The 24887-nt window shown below is 43.0% G+C and overlaps 1 protein-coding gene across 3 annotated transcripts in view; it reads right to left on the bottom strand.

The window, feature by feature from the left end:
* Window positions 1-2803: 2803 nt before the first annotated feature.
* fyb1a (FYN binding protein 1 a) overlaps window positions 2804-24887 on the bottom strand; it is a 206799-nt gene continuing 184715 nt past the window's right edge. For all 3 annotated transcript variants that reach the window (XM_043703060.2, XM_043703074.2, XM_043703066.2), the window contains 5 exons: window positions 18115-18229; window positions 16501-16663; window positions 13698-13731; window positions 9539-9582; window positions 2804-3723 (listed from right to left, as the gene is read on the bottom strand). In XM_043703060.2, coding sequence (XP_043558995.2) covers window positions 3701-3723; window positions 9539-9582; window positions 13698-13731; window positions 16501-16663; window positions 18115-18229 — 379 coding nt within the window. In that variant the 3' untranslated portion in view covers window positions 2804-3700. The remainder of the gene's footprint in view (window positions 3724-9538; window positions 9583-13697; window positions 13732-16500; window positions 16664-18114; window positions 18230-24887) is intronic.

Below are 24887 nucleotides of genomic sequence, written 5' to 3' on the forward strand. Positions count from 1 at the left end.
ATAGGGTGGACAATGAGAGCCTTTTTCTTCAGATCGTGATGACTAGCACGTGGGGACATAGCTTTAAACTGAGGGGTGGTAGATATAGGATAGTTGTCAGAGAGTTTTTTTACTCAGAGTAGTAGGGGCGTGGAACGCACTGCCTGCAACAGTAGTAGATTCACCAAGTTTAAGGGCATTTAAACGATCGTTGGATAGACACATAGACAAAAGTGGAATCATGAGGTTAGATGGGCATTAGATTGGTTTCACAGGTTGCACAACATCGAGCGCTGAAGGGCCTGTACTGCATTGTAATGTTCTATGTTCACCCATTACCCATTTGATAGCTGACCCAATTGGCTTCAAGTTAAGCACTGCCACAATTTTGAAATTCCCACTCTTGTTTTCAAATGGTCTCACCTCTTATGTATCTTTATTTCAACCATAAGAGATATTTACACTGCTTCAATTCTGTCCTCTTGAGTGACCTCTAATTTTAATCACTCCAATGTTGGCAGCTGTTCCTTCAGTTGCCAGGTCTCTAAGCTCTATAATATCTTTTATGTTAGAATACCATCATTGTTGACTTAAGCTGGTCAACAAAGGTCTGACTATGCTAATCTCCAGCTTTTGGCCCATAGCCCTGGAGGCAATGGCACCGCATGTGAATATCTAAATGCTGCTTAAATGAAATGAGAGTACCTTCAGTGAGTTCCAGGTTCTTGCCACTTTCTCTGTGAAAACATTTCTCCTCAACTCTCCTCTGAGCTGTCTATCTCTTACTTTCAATCTCCACCATGTCCTCTCTACTCATGGAAGAAATGCAATCATATCCATTCCATCTAAATCTTATATACCTTCATCAGGTTTCCTCTCAACCTTCACTGGTTCAAGGAAAGTAACCCTAATTTCTCCTCTTGGCTCAGACCCTCCAGCCTAGGCAACATCCTGGTAAATCTCCTCTGTACCCGAGGACGTGATGACCAGAACTGCACACAGTACTCCAGTTAAAGCCTAACCAACATTTTAGACAGTTCCAATACAACCTCCTTGCTCTTGTATTCTATACCTCAGCTAAAAAGGCAAGAATCCCATAGGCTTCTTGACCACCTTATCTACTTGTCCTGCTGCCTTCAAGGATCTATGGACATGCACATCATGGTCTCTCTGATCTTACCTTGCTAAACATCCCTGAGTGCATTACCTCACATTTCTCTGAGTTGAATTCCATTTTCCACTGCTCTGCCCACTTGACCAGTCTATTGAAGTTCTCTAACACTTCCTTACAATTCTTATTCCTTATTCACTTGTGGGATGTGGACATCACTAACTGAGCCAGCATTTACTGTCCATTCCAGTTGCCTTTGAGGAGGTGTTGGTGAGTTATCTCTCTCAGTATTTGCCACCCTACCGATTTTTGTGTCTTCCACAAATTCTTATATCCCATATGTTTTAAGTTTAAATCATTAAGATACACCACAAATAACAAGGGCCTGAGCACTGAGCCTTGTACAACTCCACTGGAAACAGACTTCCATTCACAGGAACATCCCTCTACCATCATCCTCTGCTTCTTACCTCTCAGCTAGATTAAATGCAATATGCCGCTTTAGCTTAGAACCCAAGAGCTCCACTTTCTTGATTGGTCTTTTGGCTTTAATAAAAGCTTGTTAAAGTTCACAGAGACCGCATCAAATGCATTGCCATCTTCAATGTTACCACCTCAAAAAATCGATCAAATTTGTCAACCACTGTTTTCCCTTAACAAATCCATGCTAACTATCCCTGATTTATATGTGACTCTCAAAGCCTTCCATGCATCCCTCAACAGCCAGACATACATCTCAATCAGACCTGCAAATTTATTAATTAATTTAATATTAATACTAACGTTACACTATATTGATTAATGTAAATTCTCTCTGTGTTTTCAGCTCATCTATCTCATTGCTTTACAGACTCACTAGCATTTTAACTCCTAATTCCCCTTAAAGTTCATTCCCCTCAGAACTACTTGTCAGAATTGCATCTCCCAACAATCTAGTTTAAATCCATCCCAACTTCATTCACATATTTGAGCTGTTTCTGTTCAGATATAATGTGCACACCTTATACAGATCCCACCTTCCCCAATGCCACTTTTTTTCTTTCCTTATGATGCTTCTTAAAATCCCCCTCTTGTACAAGCTTTTGAACACCTGCCCAACTCTCCACATCTATTTCAATGTCACTTTTTGTTTTCGTAACACTCCTATGAAAAGCCTTGGGCCATTTTCTTGTACTATGGAGTTCAAGTTGTAACAATAACATTAAGCTTTGTCAGCAAATTATTTCATTAACTCCAACAATAATTTGAAATGCAGTTGTGAGTCAGTGGAGGTACCTGAAATTGGAATTTAGATTTTGATTCTGTGCTCAGTTGCACATCTTTGTATTTTTCACTCCTCTTTCCTTCCATACCCTCTTTATATGGTTTGCACTTGGTTTATTGACATTCCTACAAAATTTTGACTGTCAACGAAGAACACTTCAATTACTCCTACCCATTTCACCATTTACATTTGTTCATTCAACACCATTTCATGGACAAATCTTCAACATCTGAATAATCTATATCTGAACCCGAATTCTACTTTAACCAGCAGTACCTCCAGTAGATGTGAACTTGAACCTCATCACATGAGCGATGAGCTAGCCCTTCATCACATTGTGGAGAAATACCATCAAAGAAAACCTCTCTTTAAAAATAATTGTCAAAGCAATGTGTGACAGTGCTTGCATACGTGTAGCAGCTGTGAAATGGGGCAATACTTGCAAAGAATTACAAGGTAGACAAACATTCTTTAATCACACAGAAAACAGGTTAATCGCTGTCCAACACCAAGTGACTGTTTACAAACAGAAAAAATTCAATAAGGAATGAAAATATATTTAACTCTCTGCCTACAAAAGTAGGATACATTTCTTGTATGGTTGTACATTTTACTCTGGATGTAGGTTTGCTCGCTGAGCTGGAAGGCTCATTTCCAGACATTTTGTCACCCTACTAGGTAACATTTTCAGTGGGCCTCCGGGTGAAGCACTGCCGTTGATTCCTGCTTTCTATTTATATGTTTGGGTTTCTTTGGGTTGGTGATGTCATCACCACAGTAAATGACATCTGGAAATGAACCTCCCAGCTCAGCGAGCAAACCTACATCCAGAACCTCAACCTGAGCTACAAATCTTGTCAAAACTCGCTAAGTACATTTTACTCATTGGAATTGAGGAATAGTTAAACAGCAGTAACCTATCAAAGCATGTGTACAAAACATTATTCTCAGGATGAAACGTAACAAAAATAAACCTGCTGTATGTCCAAAGATATCCATTATTATCAGATTAGTCCAAAAGGTCACTTTCGTATAAATATTTTTTAATGTATTATTCCAAAGGAAATCCATGGCTCAGAATGGTAAAGGAAATATATAATCTTTTCAAATGTAAAGCATGTTGCATAATGCAACTTCATCATCATTTGTTTTCTGGACTCATCCCTGTGGAGACAGAGGAATCAGCTTTCAGATGGTCTTTGAGAAGCAACATGTTGATAGCTGAAGAATCTGCAGGTTTCTTTTTCTTAGCAGGGTGCAAATTGTGGATTGTTAAACAGCACAAGTGGAAGGAAGTTAGGGAGAGCTGAATTTTGGGAGCTCCTTTCAGTTCCTTTAAGTTGTGGTCAGTCATTATCGTAGATGCATTCTGAATAACAAAAATGACACCAGTAAATGAATGAGAACTACTGATCCAGTAAATCTGACACAAAACAAAGTGCTGCAAATACATAAGCTGGAGAGAGATTACCTTGGTTGAGAGCTTGTTGAGACAAGGCCAGTGAATTTAATTTACTTTTCAGTAGAACAAAGAAAGTTTAGGGAAATTTTAATAGGAGTAAAATTGATAAAAACTTTCAAGGGTTTAAATATGGTAATCAGCGAAAAATTATTTCCATTATTTGGTGAGTTGGAAACTAGGGACATAAATTTAAGCTGCCTGTGTTTTCTAACAAACAGTTTTGGATGAGTTACGAATAAGTGAAGCTAAACATTAGAAAAGCTGAATGCAGGTTCTTCCTGGTTCCTGAGTCATTGATTCTGGTTCCCTTCTCAGACACTATCTCAGGTTGAAAGAAAGCTTTATGCCACATTGTTGTCCTGGTTGATCCTAAAATGAGTCCGTTTCATCCCTATCTCTTAGTGGTTTCACTCCTCCTTTCCCAGTTCATTTATTTGCACCTTTATGCAAGGGGGCTTGAACTTAAGATTAAGGAAGATGTGCTATAAATATACAGGTAAGACCACACCTGGAGTATTGTGCACGGTCTCCTTATCCAAGGACAGCACAGTGGCTCAGTGATTAGCACTGTTGGACTCACAGCACGAGGGGCCAGCTTTAGATTTTCCACTTTCTGATGGCTGCTCCAGTTTCCTCCCACAATCCAAAAATGTGCAGGTTAGGTGGATTGGCCATGCTAAATTGCCCTAAAGTGTCCAAGGAGGTGCGGGTTGGGTGAATTGACCATGGTGAAGGAGGGTTATGGGGATAGGGTAGGGGGAGCTAGGTCTGGGTAGGATGCCCTTTGGAGAGTTGGTGCTGACTCATTGGGCCAAATGGCCTCTTTCTGCACTGTAGGAATTCTATCCTATGATTTTAAGGAAAGATATACTTGCCTTGAAGTCATTGTAGTGAAGACTTATTAAATCAAATTCTGGGACGAACAATGTACTATGATGTGAAGTTGAAAAAACTTGCTGGAGTTTAGACTAATGAGAGAAGATCACTGAAATTTATAAGAATCTGAGAAGGAATCACAGAATCATACAGTATATGCCTTTCAGTCCATCAAATCTCTACTACCAAAGCTACACTAAATCTACACTAGTGCCACTTTCCAACATTAGACCCATAGTCATGAATGTTATACCATTTAAGTGCTCATCCAAGTGCTTTTAAAGGTTTTGAGGTTACCTGCTTGAATGACAAATGTTCAGTGTTTTAAGATCGGTCTGAGGAATTCCTTCACTTGGAGTTACATGAATATGAACGTACTACTTACAAATTAGGAGCAGAAATAGGCCATTCAGCTCTTCTAGCCTGTTCTGACATTCAAGAAGACCGTGACTGAACTGACTGTGGCCTTAACTCTGCATTCATACCTACCACTCAATTAATGTTTCCTCCTATGTTTGTCAAGAATCTGTCTACATCTGTATTAAAAGTAACCATTGCCCCAACCTTCATTGCTCTCAAAGGGAGAGAGTTACAAAGACTCAGGACCCTCTGAGAGGAACAAATTTGTCATCATCTTAACTTTTTTAACTTAATCTGTGCCACAAGGAGAAATATCCTTTCAGCATACACCCTGTAAAGACCCCTCAGGATCTTTATCTTTGAATAAGATCAAGACCAAGGGATGGGAATAAGGCAGAAAAATGGAATTAAGATGATCTTATTGAATGGCAGAGCAGACACGAGTGACTGAATTATCCACTCCTGCTGTTATTTCTTATGTTTAGTTATTATTATTATCCATGTTGTTTCAGTCCTCTCCAATACTCTCCCTAAACTGCCGCCCCTTTGTTAATCATGATTTTCTGTCTGTATTAATTGTGTCTCTCTTCTACAATTTCCCCACTATTATCTCTGGATCTGTGAAATCCATCCTTTTACAGACCACTTTTACTCTCAGTGACACACTTAACCTGTATGCTGACTTTTCAATATTCATTTGATTTGATTTATTATTGTCACATGTAGCTGAAAATGTGTTGCTGGAAAAGCGCAGCAGGTCAGGCAGCATCCAGGGAACAGGAGAATCGACGTTTCGGGCATAAGCCCTTCTTCAGGGCGGAAGATGAGGTGTTCTTCCTCCAGGCATCTGGTGGTGAGGGAGCGGCGGTGGAGGAGGCCCAGGACCTCCATGTCCTTGGCAGAGTGGGAGGGGGAGTTGAAATGTCCTGAAGAAGGGCTTATGCCCGAAACGTCAATTCTCCTGTTCCCTGGATGCTGCCTGACCTGCTGAGCTTTTCCAGCAACACATTTTCAGCTCTGATCTCCAGCATCTGCAGACCTCACTTTCTCCTATTGTCACATGTACCCAAGTACAGTGAAAAGTTGTGTTTTGTGTGCAGATCATGCCATACAAAGGTGATTGAACAGAGTGAGAAATTCAAATTTATGGCTACAAAGAAGGTGCATAAAATGCCAGATCAACATTAGATTTGAAATTAGAGAAGTCCATTCAGAAGTCTAATAACTACAGGGAAGAAGCTGTTCTTGAATCCGTTGGTATATGTTTAAGCTTTTGTATCGGCCTTGGTGGGCGGCACGGTGGCCCAGTGGTTAGTACTGCTGCCTCACAGCACCAGAGACCCGGGTTCAATTCCCGCCTCAGGCGACTGACTGTGTGGAGTTTGCACGTTCTCCCCGCGTCTGCGTGGGTTTCCTCCCATAGTCCAAAGATGTGCAGGTCAGGTGAATTGGCCGTACTAAATTGCCCGTAGTGTTAGGTAAGGGGTAAAGGTAGGGGTATGGGTGGGTTGCGCTTCGGCGGGTCGGTGTGGACTTGTTGGGCCGAAGGGCCTATTTCCACACTGTAATGTAATCTAAAACCATACCTTCTGTTCCCATACCTTATGGTGTTATGGTCGTTACAAGAATGATACCTGGACTTCTGGGGTTAAGTAATAAAGAAAGATTATACAAATTAGGCTTGTTTTCTCTAGAATTTAAAAGGTTAAGACTCATAGAATCCTAGAATCCCTGCAGTGTAGAAGCAGGCCATTTGATCCATCAAGTCCACACTGACCCTTCGAAGAACATCCCACCCAGACCCACCCACCCCCACCCTAGCTCTGTAAACTTATTTTTCCCATGGCTAATCCATATTTAATTACAGAGAATTTGGAACTATTTGATTTTTCAGCATAAACACAATGCTTGTTCATATTATGTTTTCCTTCAAACCACTTTGTATTCTGTGTCAAGAGAGCAGGCAGCCTACTCTTAATACCAGCTTTCAGGGGTTGTTTCATGCTGTGCTTAAGAGACTTGCCCTATGTTCTTTATTATAATAACTTGGAGGTGCCGGTGTTGGACTAGAAAGGATCAAGTTAAAAATCACACAGCACCAGGTTATAGTCCAACAGGACTATTTGGAAATACTAGTGCTTCCAAATAAACTTGTTGGACTATAACCTGGTGTTGTATGATTTTTGGATTAGTGGTGCTGGAAGAGCACAGCAGTTCAGGCAGCATCCAAGGAGCTTTGAAATCGACGTTTCGGGCAAAAGCTCTTCATCAGGTATAAAGGCAGTGAGCCTGAAGCGTGAAGAGATAAGCTAGGGGAGGGTGGGGGTGGGGAGAGAGTAGCATAGAGTACAATGGGTGAGTGGGGGAGGAGATGAAGGTGATAGGTCAGGGAGGAGAGGGTGGAGTGGATAGGTGGAAAAGGAGCTAGGCAGATCGGACAAGTCTGGACAAGTCATGGGGACAGTGCTGAGCTGGAAGTTTGAAACTAGGATGAGGTGGGGGAAGGGGAAATGAGGAAGCTGTTGAAGTCCACATTGATGCCCTGGGGTTGAAGTGTTCCGAGGCGGAAGATGAGGCGTTCTTCCTCCAGGCGTCTGGTGGTGAGGGAGCGGCGGTGAAGGAGGCCCAGGACCTCCATGTCCTTGGCAGAGTGGGAGGGGGAGTTGAAATGTTGGGCCACGGCGCGGTGTGGTTGATTGGTGCGGGTGTCCCAGAGACGTTCCCTAAAGCGCTCTGCTAGGAGGCGCCCAGTCTCCCCAATGTAGAGGAGATCACATCGGGAGCAACGTATACAATAAATGATATTAGTGGATGTGCAAGTAAAACTTTGATGGATGTGGAAGGCTCCTTTAGGGCCTTGGATAGAGGTGAGGGAAGAAGTGTGGGCGCAGGTTTTACAGTTCCTGCAGTGGCAGGGGAAAGTGCCAGGATGGGAGGGTGGGTTGTAGGGGGGCGTGGACCTGACCAGGTAGTCACAGAGGGAACGGTCTTTGCGGAAGGCGGAAAGGGTTGGGGAGGGAAATATATCCCTGGTGGTGGGGTCTGTTTGGAGATGGCGGAAATGTCGGCGGATGATTTAGTTTATGCAAAGGTTGGTAGGGTGGAAGGTGAGCACCGGGGGCGTTCTGTCCTTGTTACGGTTGGAGGGGTGGGGTCTGAGGGCGGAGGTGCGGGATGTAGATGCGATGCGTTGGAGGGCATCTTTAACCACGAGGGAAGGGAAATTACGGTCTCTAAAGAAGGAGGCCATCTGGTGTATTCTGTGGTGGAACTGGTCCTCCTGGGAGCAGATCCGGCGGAGGCGGAGGAATTGGGAATACGGGATGGCATTTTTGCAAGAGGTAGGGTGGGAAGAGGTGTAATCCAGGTAGCTGTGGGAGTCGGTGGGTTTGTAAAAAATGTCAGTGTCAAGTCGGTCGTCATTAATGGAGATGGAGAGGTCCAGGAAGGGGAGGGAGGTGTCAGAGATGGTCCAGGTAAATTTAAGTTGAAACTTTATTGCTGGAACAGCACAGCAGGTCAGGCAGCATCCAGGGAACAGGAGATTCGACGTTTCGGGCACAGGCCCTTCTTCAGGAATGAGCAGAGAGTGTTCAGCAGGAGAAGATAAAAGGTAGGGAGGAGGGACTTGGAGGAGGGGAGTTGGAAATGTGATAGGTGGAAAGAGGTCAAGGTGAGGGTGATAGGTCGGAGTAGGATGGAGGCGGAGAGGTCAAGAAGAAGACTGCAGGTCAGGAAGGCGGTGCCGGGCTGGAGGGATCCGGCTGAGACAAGGTGGGGGGAGGGGGGATGAAGAAACTGGTGAAGTCCAAGTTCATCCCCTGCGGTTGGAGGGTTCCCAGTCGGAAGATAAGACGCTCCTCCTCCGACCGTCGGGTTGTTGTGGTTTGGCGGTGGATGAGTCCAATGACCTGCATATCCTCGGTGGAGTGGGAGGGGGAGTTGAAATGCTGTGCCACAGGTTGGTTGGGTTGGTTCGTCCGGGTGGCCCAGAGGTGCTAAATTTAAGGTCAGGGTGGAATGTGTTGGTGAAGTTGATGAATTGCTCAACCTCCTCGCGGGAGCATGAGGTGGCGCTAATGCAGTCATCAATGTAGCGGAGGAAGAGGTGGAAGTGGTGCCGGTGTAATTACGGAAGATCAACTGCTCTACGTAGCCAACAAAGAGACAGGCATAGCTTGGGCCCATACGTATGCCCATGGCTACCCCTTTGGTCTGGAGGAAGTGGGAGGATTCAAAGGATGATTTTTAACTTCTTTATAATGGCTGATCTGCCAGCCCTCCATTGTCCCTTCCTCAACGCAATAGACTGGATTTTGGGAAATTACAGATGTGGCTTGAATTTTGTTCCATTGGCATACATTTGTGACATCACTGAATGTTGTACGATATCAGCATTTGAAACTCATTGATGCATTTGGAACGGTGCACAATACCACCCAGTCTCAGATCCTTTTCAACGGAAACCCTCTCTTTGTCCACATACCTGTGTCAATATCATCATAGATTTCACCATCCCCTTCTTTGTTTCTAAAAACAAAAAGAAAGGTGTATTTGAAATTAATTTTTCTATTGAAATTCTAAAATCAGTAAGATGTATCCATTATTTCTTTGCCTCAATATTTGAAAGAAGTGTCACTGGACCTGAAACGTTAACTTTGCTTCCTTTCCACAGATGCAGCTAGACCTGCTGAGTTTTTCTAGCAATTTCTGTTTCTGTTTATGAAGTTCCTGTCATGAAAATGCTGATAGTTTGGCCATTCCATCCCTACAATTATTTGCAAAGTGACCAATGTGTTTTTTTCTCACTGCTTCTTTACATGTTTGAAAATTAGAGGAAACAGTTTTGGATTAGGGAACTGAATTTGGCCTGAACTGTTGTGAGTATTGCTCAAAAGTTCATCTGGCTGAATTCCTGGCTGTGACTGACTGTTGCTGTCAAAAGTAGATGCAGTGCAGGATGTTATGTCTTATGGTCACTGTAGTCTCTTGGAACACTTTTTTTAATTGTCTTTATGGATCCAAAAGATACTTTGCAGAATTTCTTTCATCCTGAATTAACCTAGGGTACTTTTATCTGCCTTTCCCAGTGGATTATATGACTTCTGATGAGCAAACAGCTTTGAAGGTCATGATGCTTAGTTGTAACATGCCTTTATGGGTCAGACTCAATAGACCAGCTGGTTTCTCCTGTCCATCAGTTTTATACATTCAGATGATTCATTGACTACTTTGTTGTAAAGCAGCAGTAGCTGTTTAACTGGAGACTGGGTTATTTTTGGCTAGTTTTTATTTCAAACCATGACTATGTAGGTTTGACTGACAAGCTAAGGTTTTGTAAGTGGTGGCTATATATGAATGGGCCAATTGTGTCATTTCAACTATTTAAGGGTATGGCTACATAATGGTTATGTTACTGTATTGGTTGTCAAGACATCTGGATTAGTAATCCAGAGAATGAGTATTCAAATGTCAACATAATGGTTTGAGAATTTGAATACAGTTTAAAAATCATTTACAATAGGAATAAAACTATTTGATTTTCATAGAAACCGAAGTGGCTAGTTAATATTCTCTCAGGAAGGAAATCTGTAATATTTACCTGCTCTGTCCTATATTTGACTCCAGTCTTAATCACACCAATGCATTATTTAAAAATTTATTTTCACAGAATGTGGATGTTGTTGGCACAGCCAACTTTTAATTGCCTTGGAGAAAGTAATGATGAGCTGCTGGGTTGAACTTTTGCAATTTTGTAGTGTAGGGACTCCTATATTGCTGTTAGAGAGGGAGTTCCACTATTTTGGCCCCAATAACAGTGAAGGAATGATGATGTAGTTCTAGATTAGGATAGTGTGTGTGAACCTGCAAGTGGTGCTCCCATGTATCTGCTGGGCTTGTTCTACAAGATGGTAAAGGTGGCATTACTCCCTCCAGTCAGAGTACCTACTGATCAGCAGTACCACTGCCCAATACTCAGTAATCCTTAATGAATAACATACTCAAGTTACCAACATTCATTTACCAGCAGGTAGTTCTGTTTTCAAATTATGTGTAAGTGATATTTTATAAATATGTTTTGAAAGTCCTTGATTTTTGTCAACATTTGTGGGCAGCACAGTGGCTCAGTGATTAGCACTGTTGCTTCACAGCGCCAGAGACCTGAGTTCAATTCCCGCCTCAGGCAACTGCCTTTGTGGAGTTTGCACATTCTCCCCGTGTCTGCATGAGTTTCCTCTGGGTCCTCTGGTTTCCTCCCACAGTCCAAAAATGTGTAGGTTAGGTGAATTGGCCATGTTAAATTGCCCGTAGTGTTAGGTGAAGGGGTAAATGTAGGGGAATGGGTCTGGTTGGGTTGCGCTTAGGCAGGTCGGTGTGGATTTGTTGGGCCGAAGGGCCTGTTTCCACACTGTAAGTAATCTAATCTATTCCTGTTACTTCAAACAACTCAGTGGGCTTAATCAGATATTGACCTTTAACAAATTCCTGCTGCCTGTTCTTTATTAACCCATGCGTCTTTAAGTGAGTATTAATTTTGTCTTTCAAAAATGTATAATAGTTTTCCCATCACTGATTTGAATAGGGCTGTATTACTTGCAGTCCTTTGGTAAACTGCCATCAATCCCATATCCCAAACGTTATCGTCAGTTCCTTCTTCTGCTGCTTCTATTCCTTCAACAACTAAGATGTACCCCATCTAAAGTTCTAAAGAAAAATCATATCAGATGCAAAATATTAACTCTGTTTCCCTCTCCACAGGTGCTAGCAGACCTGCTAAGTTTCCCCAGCATTCTTTGTGTGTGTTTCAGACTTCCAGCATCCACAGTATTTTGCTTTTATTATGTAGACTGGGTGAAGTCTTAACTCTTAATGATGCTAACATATTTAGTACCTATCTATTTTGTACTTTCGAGTATCTCAAATTCCTCTTTTGCTACTCTGACATTATCTTTTCTTTTGTGAAAGCACTTCATACTCAAATCGAGGAGTTGCATATGGAAACCATTTAAATTGTCATAATGGAGTTTGCTTGGGGGGAGATTAATAGATTAGTAATTAATGCAATATCCAGGCTTGGGCCGAAAAGTGCAAAGTAACAACCATGTCACACAAATGCCAGGCAAGACCATCTCCAATGTGAGACAATCTAACCACCGCCCTTTGATTTTCAATGGTACTACCATCACAGAATGCCCAATATCAACATCCTGATGGTTACCCTTGACCAGAAATTCAACTGGCCTGGCCATATAAATACAGTGGCAACTAGAGAAGGTCAGAGGCTAGGCATTCTGTGGAAAATAACTCACCTCCTGACTCCCCAAAGACTCACCATCGACAAGGCACAAGTCAGGAGTGTGATGGACTACTTCTCACTTGCCTGGATGGGTGCAGCCCCAACTACACTCAAGAAGCTTGGCACCATTCAGGACAAAGCAGCCCACTTGATTGGCACCACATCCACAAGCATCCATTTCTTCCAGCACTGACGCTCAGTAGCATTAGTGTGTACCATCTACAAGATGCATTGCAAAGATTCACCAAAGGTCCTCAGGCAGAACCTTCCAAATTCATGACCACTTCTATCTAGAAGGACAAGGATAGCAGATACATGGGAACATCACCAGCAGCAAGTTACCCTCCAAGTTCCCCTCTCACAAACAAGTCTGTTTGTGATATATAATTTAAATTGTCTATAAAACTACAGGGGACATCAGTGCTTGACTTCCTATTATGTGATAGTCAGGGAACAGTAGAGACAGTGTCAGAGAAAGCTAACTAACAACAGCCACATTGTAAATGAATAAATAACAGAACAGAAAAAGAATACAATGATTTAATTCCAGGAAGGCAGACTAATTCATTGAATGGTAGAAACTGTTAGCTGGAGCAGGTAATGAATGTGAATGTACCATTAGAGATGTAATCAGGAGACTTAAAAAAAAAGTCAGTTTTTCTATGACGCGATGGTTGCGTTCTTGTGCAACCTCACGTTATAGAAAAATTGTGCTTTAGAAACAGTACTTAGTGTTGGCACTGTAATTGTATTACAGCCAACACACATTTTAACCAGCGTCCACAATTCGTCAATTGCATTACAGCAAATTTGTGTTGATGAAATGCGCATTATAACAGAATGACCTGCATTCATCCCAACAAATGCCAAAATGATGAGCCAGCACCAGCCCTTGGCATTATTACCATCCAATAACAGGACAAATCCCACGACTTCTTCTGAGTCAGGTAAAGTGGCAAGTTTGCTATTTACATATCGGCAGGAAATGTTCAATGTTCAACAGCAAGACCCCAAACTGCTTTATTTTCTTTCTTGTGTTAAGTCTATTTTCTCATTCACTATTAAACCATTAATATTTATCTACATTGTATTTTCCTCCTTAAGTTTTGCGATTATTCTTGCTCTTATATTTTGAGAACTTCAGATGAGCTGTCAAGGTCAGCTCTTATTTTAGCTGTGGGGAATAAACTTTCAATTTCCATTTGTTCAAAAGATTAAACAGAAAAATCCCATGGGAAAATACCTTTAATAAATCATCAAAGGCTAACAGAAAGTTTGAAGAGACAGCCAACTGCCAGGAGCCTTACAGAGGGAGTCACAGTATTAGCATAGAGCAACAAATACTCACCCTAAATCTAAGTTGATTTTTTGAACATATCCAACTGTTTTGTTTGGGAGGAAAGAAGAGTATAGTTAGTATTCACATAAAACAAACAGGATTCATAAATGATGTTACTGCAACGCAATAAAAAGTGTTAGAAAACAAGATCTTTTGAAATCAAAACCAAACACAGTAGGGTGAATTTCAACTCTGCCTGTCTGGGAGAGGGAATAGTTCTAATCACTGGAGGCTGACTTCCTGCTCTCATCTGACTTAACCTGCTCATCTGCAATGGATATGAAGGATGTCCACAGGAAACAGATGGGGTCCTGTCAGTATGTGTTTGAGATCTGGTGCTTGTTTGGGATATGACACCTTATCAGCTGCTTGAATTATGGCCTGGGCAGGAAAGAGGTTGTGGCTTTTCAGTCAGAGTAAGCCAATAGGGGGATGAAAAGAGTCAAAGGGTGCCAAAATAAATGTATAAATACTCATTGAGCTGGGAGGACTTACTCCAGAAGTCTTCCTCACTGCCTTACCAGAGCAGATCAGCTGCAGACAAATGGGTCTATCCCTAATGCAGCTATCCAGCTTACTATTCAAGTTGCACCCCCATAAAATGGAGAATGGGATGTCTGGCTTTGGGAGGAAAAAGGTGGACAAAGGTTCTTCCCTACTATTTTTAGATCGGTTGAATTGGCTTTAGACTTAAAGGTTAAAGAAGCGGTACATCCACTAATATCATTTATTGTATCTGTTGCTCCCGATTCGGTCTCCTCTACATTGGCGAGACTGGGCGCCTCCTAGCAGAGCGCTTTAGGGAACATCTCCGGGACACCCGCACCAATTAACCACACCGCCCCGTGGCCCAACATTTCAACTCCCCCTCCCACTCTGCCGAGGACATGGAGGTCCTGGGCCTCCTTCACCGCCGCTCCCTCACCACCAGACGCCTGGAGGAAGAACGCCTCATCTTCCACCTCGGAACACTTCAACCCCAGGGCATCAATGTGGACTTCAACAGTTTCCTCATTTCCCCTTCCCCCACCTCACCCTAGTTCCAAACTTCCAGCTCAGCACTGTCCCCATAACTTGTCTGGACTTGTCCTACCTGCCTATCTCCTTTTCCACCTATCCACTCCACCCTCTCCTCCCTAACCTATCACCTTCATCCCCTCCCCCACTCACCTATTGTACTCTATGCTACTTTCTCCCCACCCCCACCCTCCTCTAGCTTATCTCTCCACGCTTCAGGCTCTCTGCCTTTATTCCTGATGTAGGGCTTTTGCCCAAAACGTCGATTTCGCTGCTCCTTGGATGCTGCCTGAACTGCTGTGCTCTTCCAGCACCACTAATCCAGAGAATGAACACATGGCTGAGGCATCTTACTGAACAAAATCGGAGCATGAATCACAGTCCATGGAATCATGGAATGGTTACTGCACAGGAACAGACTATTCAGTCCATCAAGTCTGTGTTGACTCTTTGTAAAAGCAATTCACCTAGGAACACTTGCATGCCTTTTCTCCATATCTTTGCAATTTCTTTTTCAAATAATAGCCTGTGTGATTTTTGAAAGCCTCAACTTATTCAGCTCCATCACACTTCACTGTTTGCTATGTGAAAAAGTCTGTCTCTTTCATTGCTTTTTTTCTGCCAGTTGCCTTAGGTCAGGGCCCTCTGGCTCGATCTTTCCACCAATAGAAATAATTTCTCCTCATCTACTCTATCCAGACACCTCATGAATTTTAATAACTATCAATCTCCTCTCAATATTCTCTTCTTCAGAAAACAGCCTCAACTTCTTCAAACTTTCTATAGCTGAGGTTCCTCAAGCCTGGAACTATTTTCATGAATCCTTTTTATTTCTTCCTTAATGTTTTATCATTTTTCCTAATGTATGGTACCTGAGATTTAATGATTACTCCAGATGAGGCCTAACTGGTGTTTTATATTGATTTAACATCATTTCCTTGCTTTTACATTCAGTGATCCTACTGATAAAAGCTAGGATGTCATATGCTTAATGAATAGCTCTCTCAACTTGCCTAGCTGCCTTTGGAGCTTTACACACATACACAGCCTGGTCCCTCTGCTCCTGATACTTTGCTTTATGCTGTCTCTTCACATTCTTGTGACCAAAGTGAATCATGTCACACTTCTCTGCATTAAATTTTATCTCTCACTTGCCTGCCCTTTCCAGCAACCTGCTAACGTCTTTTTTGAAGATTTACTCTGTTTTCTGATAGTTCACAATTCCAAACAACTTTGAAGCTGTGCTTTTTATGCCAAAGTCCAGGTCATTAATATAGATCAGAAACAGGAGAGGTTGTAACACCAATCACTGGGATTCCTGATGAAGGGCCTTTGCCCGAAACATCGATTTTCCTGCTCCTCGAATGCTGCCTGACCTGCTGTGCTTTTCCAGCCCCACTCTAATCTAGACACCAATCACTGGGAGAAAGTGAGGACTGCAGATGCTGCAGATCAGAGCTGAAAAATGTGTTGCTGGAAAAGCAAGCAGGTCAGGCAGCATCCGAGGAGCAGGAGAATCGACGTTTCGGGCAAAGGCCCTTCATCAGGAATCAGGAATCTCAGTGATTCCTGAAAAAGGACTTATGCCCGAAACATCGATTCTCCTGCTCCTTGGATGCTGCCCTGACCTGCTGTGCTTTTCCAGCACCACTCTAATCTAGACACCAGTCACTGGGAACTCACTGTACCTTACTCTGTACTGTACAGGGGAGTGAGGGAGGAAATTAGGATATATCTTTTATTCCTCAAGTCCTCAGTAAACGTATAAGGTTCAGTTTCTTTAATAAAAACTTACACTTCCCTTCTTCATTCCGACAAAGCAGTTTTGTGTTGTCGGTGTGCTGTATAATGTCCAACACTTCGCCTGCTTTCACTAGCAGCTCCCGATTGGCCCATTTCTTTGCTGTTAAGTTCTGAACAACCTCAACAGTTCCTAGAACTCGTATTTCTCCATCATACTGAGGTGGGAAAAAAAATGTAGACAAAATGCTTTAAAAGCTAAAACAAAAAATCACCAAGTGAATAAATAACTGATTTCATATACGTCGGTTATGTGCTTATGCCACCGGTCAACCAGTTATGTGATTATTGATGAGACATGAAAACACCTTTGGCCTGTTCACTCCTCATGTTCTTGATTTTCTGAGGGACCAATAATCTAACATTTCAAGGGAAGAGACGGACTTGTTGCAAAGTCACTCTGGAGCACTCCCTGAAGCATAGCAGCATTGACATTAATAGTTAGGAGGAATTTGCTACTAACCATTCAAAGTGATGACAACTTGTTATTGAAGCTGCTTAGAGTCCAATTTTAGTGAGTCAAAGTGGCGATGGAGAAGGAAAAAATTGGAAGCAAGTCCTGCTCTCCGAATCCCACTGCCTTATGGTACACCTACCCCTGTGTCCAAAGATCTGCGGATCGAGAATCAATCAGTACAGTCATATGAAGGTCCACTGCAGCACTTGCGACCTTCAGAAGATGTGATCCTTAATCAATGATATCGGTGGGAGACTTCGCCCATAGGAATTGCAAAATGCTAACTTGCTTCCTAATTGTAGAGAGTCAGTGTCTTGTCAGTTATCCTCTCATAGCAATGCTAGAGTTTATAACCAAAGTTTCTATTTCACTGACAAACAGAGGCATGTTCAATGTGCAAGTGACTATCCTTTGAAAGAGACAAAACAAATGTGAACTGAGGGTCTTATAAAAAGTTCTCGAATAACTGCTTACAAATTGGCCACAGTGGCATAAGAGCTTAACAAAGGTACTCAGTTCTGAAGGAGAATCACACTTGACTTGAAATGTTAACTCTGTTTCTCTGTCCGTGGATGTTGTCAGACCTGCTGAGTTTCTCCAATATTCGCTGTGTATTGTAAATCTTGATCTTTCACCCATGGTTGGAGGGTGGGAGGATATAGGAACAAGAGCCAGTGCAGCCCCTTGGGGAAAGAGTCATTCTTTAGGGAATTTCATTCAGATGCTCTCCATTGGAGACAGTTTCCCTGGGCGGTGGCAGATGCCCTTTTGAAACTAGAGCACCAATCAGAGGCCTTTCAATCTGAGTAGAACAAACTACAACAGAAATTATGTAACTGAGAGGATGCTTCACTATGGAGATGCTCACTTGACAACTTTTTAATCAAATGTCTGAATACAAAAGCAGATTTAGCTGCCAGGCCACTACTGTTGCATGATCAGTGGTGGGAGAATTTCTTTCCAGGGTACTCTTCATGCATATCCACACTCAAACAAGCAATGAGGACCTGCAGGAGGGTGTGACAGCAGGTCAGGCAAGTCTGGGGACCCAGTGGGTAGTATTCAGTTAGCCCCAGCCCTCACAAATATTCAATAGTTAGGAGCCTCTTAATTTTAAAAAATTCAAAGTAATTCAGGAAGTCCAAAACTTACTTTAAATTTTTTCCTGAAGTCCTTTTCCTCTTTCTCCATCTTTTTGTTTTTTTTGGGATCCTTTTCATCCTTTTTGCCTTTTGCAGTTATTAGTAGCTTTGAGGACTTTGGCAAACTAAACACAAAGAGAAGATGGATTTAGAGCATTTGATCATTTACCCAAAAGCTGTGACTTCAACTTCATTTGCTGCCTCATCCCAACATGCTACTTTCTTTACATTAGCTTTTATGAGCAGTTCACTAATACCATCCTACACCTTGTTCGATTTTGAAGAGCAGATTAACCAGAGCACTTCTGAAAGTATTGCTCCTTTGGCCTTTTCATTCCTAAATCCCACTGTGGTTCACCAGCTTGACTCACTGCAGCAATTGAGACAAAGCAGGGAAATTCAAGCCTGAATTTGTTGCACCCCATTGCATTTTTGCTCACTTTCAACCCTATAGAAATGTAGCTTGGAAAGAGTTATCAGGCCGTATGTAGGAGCAAATTACAGCAAATGCTGGAATCTGTACCAAAAACAACAAATGCTGGTGATTACAGCAGAACAGCAACCTGCTCACATGACCACTTACCTGCCTTTGGTGTGCTGTAGTGATCCAGTGAAAATCCCAGCACAAACTGGACAAACAACATCTCATCTTCACACTGCACACTTTTCAGCCTTCTAGACTTAAAATTGAGTTCAGCGCCTTCAAAATTTGACTCAGCTTCCATTTGTTGTTTTTCTTCTATCTTTACTTGTTACGTTCTTTGTCACCACGTCCTCTCTCCCCTCCCCCACCCCAGTGGAACTGCCTTCTCTTTCCAGTCTGGCAGTTAGTCATGCCATTGTCCTGTCATTCCCACATTCCCATCACTTAATCTGAATTATCAAACATCTTTTCCCCACCAGCACTCTATACCCATCACTGCCTCAACTCCCCCCCTAACCCTGCCACCCCACCAACTACAGCATAAATGCTACCTTCCTCCACACTTCACTTCAGCTCTGATGAAGAGTCATCTAGACTTGAAACATTAGCTTGCTCTATCTCCATGGCTGCTGTCTGACCTGCTATGATCTCCAGCATCTTTTGTTATTGGGCCTTATTGGTCTGGCCATCTCAATCCATTTCAGTACTGTTCGTTAGGCCACTTGATGCTGTGATACTTTTGCAATATAACGCTCCATGAATCTGTGAATGCATTGCCATCAGGGTAAAGAGACCTGCTGACCGAAATTGGCATGTAGTTCCACTCTGTAAAATCCCAGTGGGCCAAATCTTTTCACACTCATTCCCATTCACCAATGCCCAGACCATTTTCATTCATTCCCACTCCATATAATTCCAGCGGACCAAATGTATTCCCATTTATTCCATTTATGAAACCCAAAGACTGAACACAACCATGGGCAAAATTTTCAGACCATACTGATGATGGGAATAGAGGAAGACATTACTCAAGAATATCTGTGCTGGCCAGAGTGAAGGCTGTTTTCCCCACCAGGTAGTGCACAGAAGACTTTGCCTTTGACACATTTCAGTGTGAAATTTTGTTAAAGGCACTGAATAAGAGACCAGTTAGGATGCAGTGGCCTTGATGTAGAGAGACATGGTAAACTGCTGGTGGGGAGGATGGGGTGGGAAAGTGATGTAGCAAGGCCATCCTGCAGAGGCATTTCCATCAAAAAGCACCCTCTCATATACTTCACCTTTACTGCCAACCAGCTATTACACTGCTGGGAAGTCCCAACTTCAACAATCTATCCAGCAAGCTTAGGCAGACAATGAACTGTGGCAAGTAATAAAAGTGTGCTCCCAAGTAAAATCTCAATTCAAGTGTAATGGTCCCTGTTGTTTGAATGGACAACAAAGTGGGCCATGCTGCAAATAGTTGTAAATTGACTTGCTGATAAGTGCAATTTATTGGTGCCTGGATCCAAGACGTTTCTTGGCACGGCATTATGTGATTAGCAGGAACCAACAGCATAAACAAAAGGTTGGTTACCTCATTCCTTTCCCTTAACTGCTGGAACAACAGATGATGACTACACTGACTTTTATATGTTTTGCAGTACTGTCACCAGGCTTTTGTGAAATGGTGCAACCATTGTTCAAAGCAGAAACACTCCACTTCCAACTCCCAATGTTTCATGCATTGTTCTGAACCCTGACCAGAGGCTGCGTTTCAATAATGAGAACCAGGAAGTAGTTACATCCACTGGGAGACTTAGAACATAGGATTAGGCATGTTTTTCAAATTCATAAAAGATAAGTTTACCAACTACACAGTTAAGACCATAATGATTAGTTACTTGTTGTGCCCAGTTACAATGGAAACCTATAATACGTTTACCTCCTCTCATAAATTGATATGTTTTTTTTCTGTCTCCTTTTTGAGCTGGCAAACAATGGGAACCATTGTTGCTCCGCCCATCAAGTCTGAGTGAACATGTTGGAAAAGCAATCCGGTTAGTCCCACTCTCCTGCACTTTGCCTATATTTCCACACTCACAGAAATTGCTGAAAAAGCTCAGCAGGTCTGGCAAAATCTGTGAAGAGAAATCAGTTAACATTTCAGATCTGGTGAGCCTTCCAGACTTGAAACATTAACTCTGCTTTCTCTTCACACATGCTGCCAGACCTGCTGAGCTTTTCCAGCAAATTTAGTTTCTGATTTATACTGCATCCACAGTTCTTTCGGTTTTTATTTATATTTCCACAATGTTTGATTGTCAAGTATTTAACCAATTCCCTTTTGAATCTGTTTTGTCCAGCATATTAGACATTCCATTGCAAATTCCAAATATTCTGTTGCATTCTGCTTTGCCCTTGTCATTTCCAGGTACTTTTTCCAGTCACCTTTAAACTGTGCTTTCTGATTCTCACCCCTTCCTCAATTATTGGAACTCTGCCTAAACCATTCATGAATTTAAATATCTCCGTAAAATTTCCACTTCACCTCCTCTGCTGGCAGCCCAGTCTTTTCCTTCCCATCCATGCAATGTTAAAAATCACACAATACCATGATTTGGAGATGCCGGTGTTGGACTGGGGTGTACAAAATTAAAAATCACACAACACCAGGATATAATCCAACAGGTTTATTTGGAAGCACTAGCTTTCGGAGCACTGCTCCTTCATCAGGTGGTTGAGCAATAGGGTTATCATAGCAGGGGAATTCAACTTTCCTAACATAGACTGGGACTGCCAGAGCATTAAAGGATTAGATGGGGTAGAACTTGTTGAGAGCGTTCAAGAAAATTTCCTCAAGCAGTACATGCAGGGTCCTGCTCAGGAAGGGGCAAAACCCAAGCTACTCTTGGGCAATAGGGCAGGATAGGTGACTGAGATGACAGTGGGGGGAGCACTTTGGGACCAGTGACCATAGTTCTATTAATTTTAAGGTAGTTATTGAGAGGGACAAAACTGGTCCACAGATTCCAGTTCTAAACTGGGGAAAGGTGAGTTTTGATGGAATTAGACAGGAGCTTTCAGGGGTTGATCGGAGTAGTTTGTTTGCAGATAAAGGGACTTCCGGCAAGTGGGGGGTCCTTTAGATTAGATTAGATTCCCTACAGTTTGAAAACAGACCCTTCGGCCCAACAAGTCCACACCGACCCTCCAAAGTGTAATCCACCCAGACCCATTTTCCTCTGTCTAGTGCACCTAGGCAATTTAGCATGGCCAATTCACCTGACCTGCACATCTTTGGATTGTAAGAGGAAACCGGAGCACCCAGAAGAAAGCCACGCAGACACGGGGAGAATGTGCCAACTCTACGCAGACAGTCACCCAAGGTTGGAATCGAACCTGGGTCCCTGATGCTGTGAGGCAGCAGTGCTAAGCACTGAGCCCACCATGTTGCCCCCACATAGTGAGATAGCTAAAGTTTAAGGGCTATATATCCCTGTGAGGGTGAAGGGCAAGATTGACAGGAAGAGGGGACTCTGAATGTCAAGAAATATTGAAGCTTTGACCAGAAGAAAGGAGGAGGCATAGCTTAGGTGGAGGCAGCTGGGATCAAGGGAATCCCTGGAGGTATATAGGGGATACAGGACTTTACTGAAGAAGGAAATCAGGAGGGCGAAAAGGGGTATAAAATAGTTTTGATTGAGAGATTAGGATGAATCCAAAGAGATTCTTTAAGTATATTAAAGGAAAAATAAACTGGAGAGAGAATAGGGTCCCTCAAGGACTAAAGTGGACATGTATGTGTAGAATTGCAGAAGATGGGCAAGGTCCTCAATGAATATTTCTCCTCTGTGTTTACCATGGAGAAAGACATATGAAGATTTGGGAACTTTGAGAAGTTAGTGGTCATGTCCTGGGGACAATCTAGAGGTAAGTATTGAACATATTAGAATATATGAAGGTGGATAAATCTCCTGGTCCTGACCAGATATATCCAAGAACACAGCTAGAGGCTAGAAAAGAAATTGCGGGGGCCCTGGCTGATATCTTTGCATCATCGCTAGCCACAGTGAAGTCCCAGCAGACTGGAGGGTAGTGAATGTTGTGCCATTATTCAAGAAGGGCTGCAAAGAAAAACTTGGGAACTATAGAGCAGTAAGCTTAAAATCTGTGTTAGGTAAATTACTTGAGAAGATTCTGAGGGATAGGTTATACAGAGGAACCTCGATTATCCGAATATCAATTATCTGAATTTTAGGTTATCCAAAGGAGATCTCAAGGTCCCTTAGAAACAATACGTCAAAGAGCTGTGTCAACCCTGATCGCGTCTTTTTTTCACAGGTACAATGATTAAAAATGAACTCAGCTCACTGAAATGCTGCCGAGAACAGTCCTGGAGAATCCAGGCACCGTCTCCAAATGACTGACCTCCTGCCCTCTCTCTCTCCCCTCACACTTTCCCTGGAATTCTACATGGGGTGTACCCTAAACCCCCCCTTCCCCAGATAATCTCTCCAACATTGTCCTATACAGGGCAGAGGTGGAACCTGTGAAAAAGTTGTGTGTGTGTGTGTGTTACCCCACAAAGGCAGCAGCAGTATTACTGTTGGTGTACAGTATGGCTGCCCGGGGGATGGTGCAGAATGTGGCGGTGTGTGGACGGGGGGGTCGGATATTGGGTGGGGATGGACAGGGGTGTGGAGTTGTGCGTTGGTTTTGGGCTGTGGGGTTGGGGGCAGGTTGGGGGGGGGCGTATTGGATGGGATTGGGGAGCAGGCAGGGGCGGACAGGGATCAGTGTTGGATGGGATTGGGGGTGGGTAGGGGACAGGGTGGGAGTGAATGGAGTTGGGGCAGATGGGGGTGTGGATGGGGAGGTGGGGTTGGATAAGGTTGGGGTCGAGCGGGGGGCAGGGTCTCGCCCGCAGTGTACTTTTGCCTAGTTTCCTGAACAGGAAGCAGACTTCACAGAAAACTCTGAGCCCCAGAGAAAATCAATTAACCGAATAATCAATTATCTGAACGAAATAGTGCCTGCCCAGCTCTTTCGGATAATGGAGGTTCCTCTGTGTGTGCATTTGGAAAGTTAGGGTTTGACTACAAGCAGTCAGCATGGCTTTGTGCATGGGAAAACATGCTTCACAAGTTTGTTAGAGTTTTTTGACGAAGTGACCGGGAATGTTGACGAAGGAAGGGCAGTAGACATAGTCTATATAGATTTCAGTAAGGCCTTTGATAAGGTTCCACATGGTAGGCTGCTCTGGAAGGTTAGATCACATGGAATCCAGTGGGAGCTAGCAAATTGGGTACACAATTGGTTTGATAGTAGGAAGCAGAGGGTAATAGTGGAAGGATGCTTGTTGGACTGGAGGCCTATGACTAGTGGGGTGCCTCAGGAATCGGTGCTGGGCCCATTGCTGTTTGTTGTCTATAATGACTTGGATGAGAATCTAAAAGGCATGATTAGTAAGTTTACAGAAGACACTAAAATAGGCGGTAAATGGACAGTGTGGAAGGTTATCAAAAATTGAAGCAGGAACTTGATCAGCTGGGGAAGTGGGCTGAGAAATGGCAAATGGAGTTTAATATAGATAAATGTGAGGTCCTGTATTTTGGAATGTCAAATCAAGGTAGGTGTTTCATGGTGAATGGTAAGGCCTTAAGGAGTGCAGTGAACCTTGGAGTTCAGGTGCATGGTTCTCTGAAAGTGGAGTCCTAGGTAGACAGGGCAGTTAAGACAGTTTTTGGCACACTGGCCTTCATCGGTCAGGGCACTGAGTATAGATGTTGGGAAGTTATCTTGCAGTTGTACAGGATATTGGTGAGGCCACACTTGGAGTATTGTGTTCAGCTTTTGTCACCTTGTTATAGGAAGGATGTTATTAAACTGGAAAGAGTGCAGAAGAAATTTGCAAGGATGTTGCCAGGACTCAACAGACTGAGTTATGAGGAGAGGTTGGATAAGGTAGAACCTTTTTCTTTAGAGCGTAGGTGACTGAGAGCAATCTTCTAGAATTAGGGGCTGCATGGTGGCATGGTGGTTAGCACTGCTGCCTGACAGCACCAGGGACCCAGTTTCGATTCCAGCCTTGGGTGACTGTATGGAGTTTACACATTCTCCCTGTATCTGTGTGGGTTTCCTCTGGGTGCTCTGGCTTCTTCCTACAATCCAAAGATGTGCAGGTCAGGTGAATTGGCCATGCTAAATTGCTCAGTGTTCAGGAATGGGTAGGTTAGGTGCATTAATCAGAGGTACATATAGGATAATAGGGTAGGGGAATGGGTCTGGGTGGATTACTCTTTGGAGAATCATTGTGGACATTTTGGGCCAAAGGGCTTGTTTCCACACTGTAGGGATTCTATGATTCTGAGTGTGTG

This window comes from Chiloscyllium plagiosum, unplaced genomic scaffold, assembly GCF_037043375.1.
Source record: "Chiloscyllium plagiosum isolate Xiang-an unplaced genomic scaffold, Cpla_swu_hap1 HiC_scaffold_2, whole genome shotgun sequence".
Classification (NCBI taxonomy): domain Eukaryota; kingdom Metazoa; phylum Chordata; class Chondrichthyes; order Orectolobiformes; family Hemiscylliidae; genus Chiloscyllium; species Chiloscyllium plagiosum.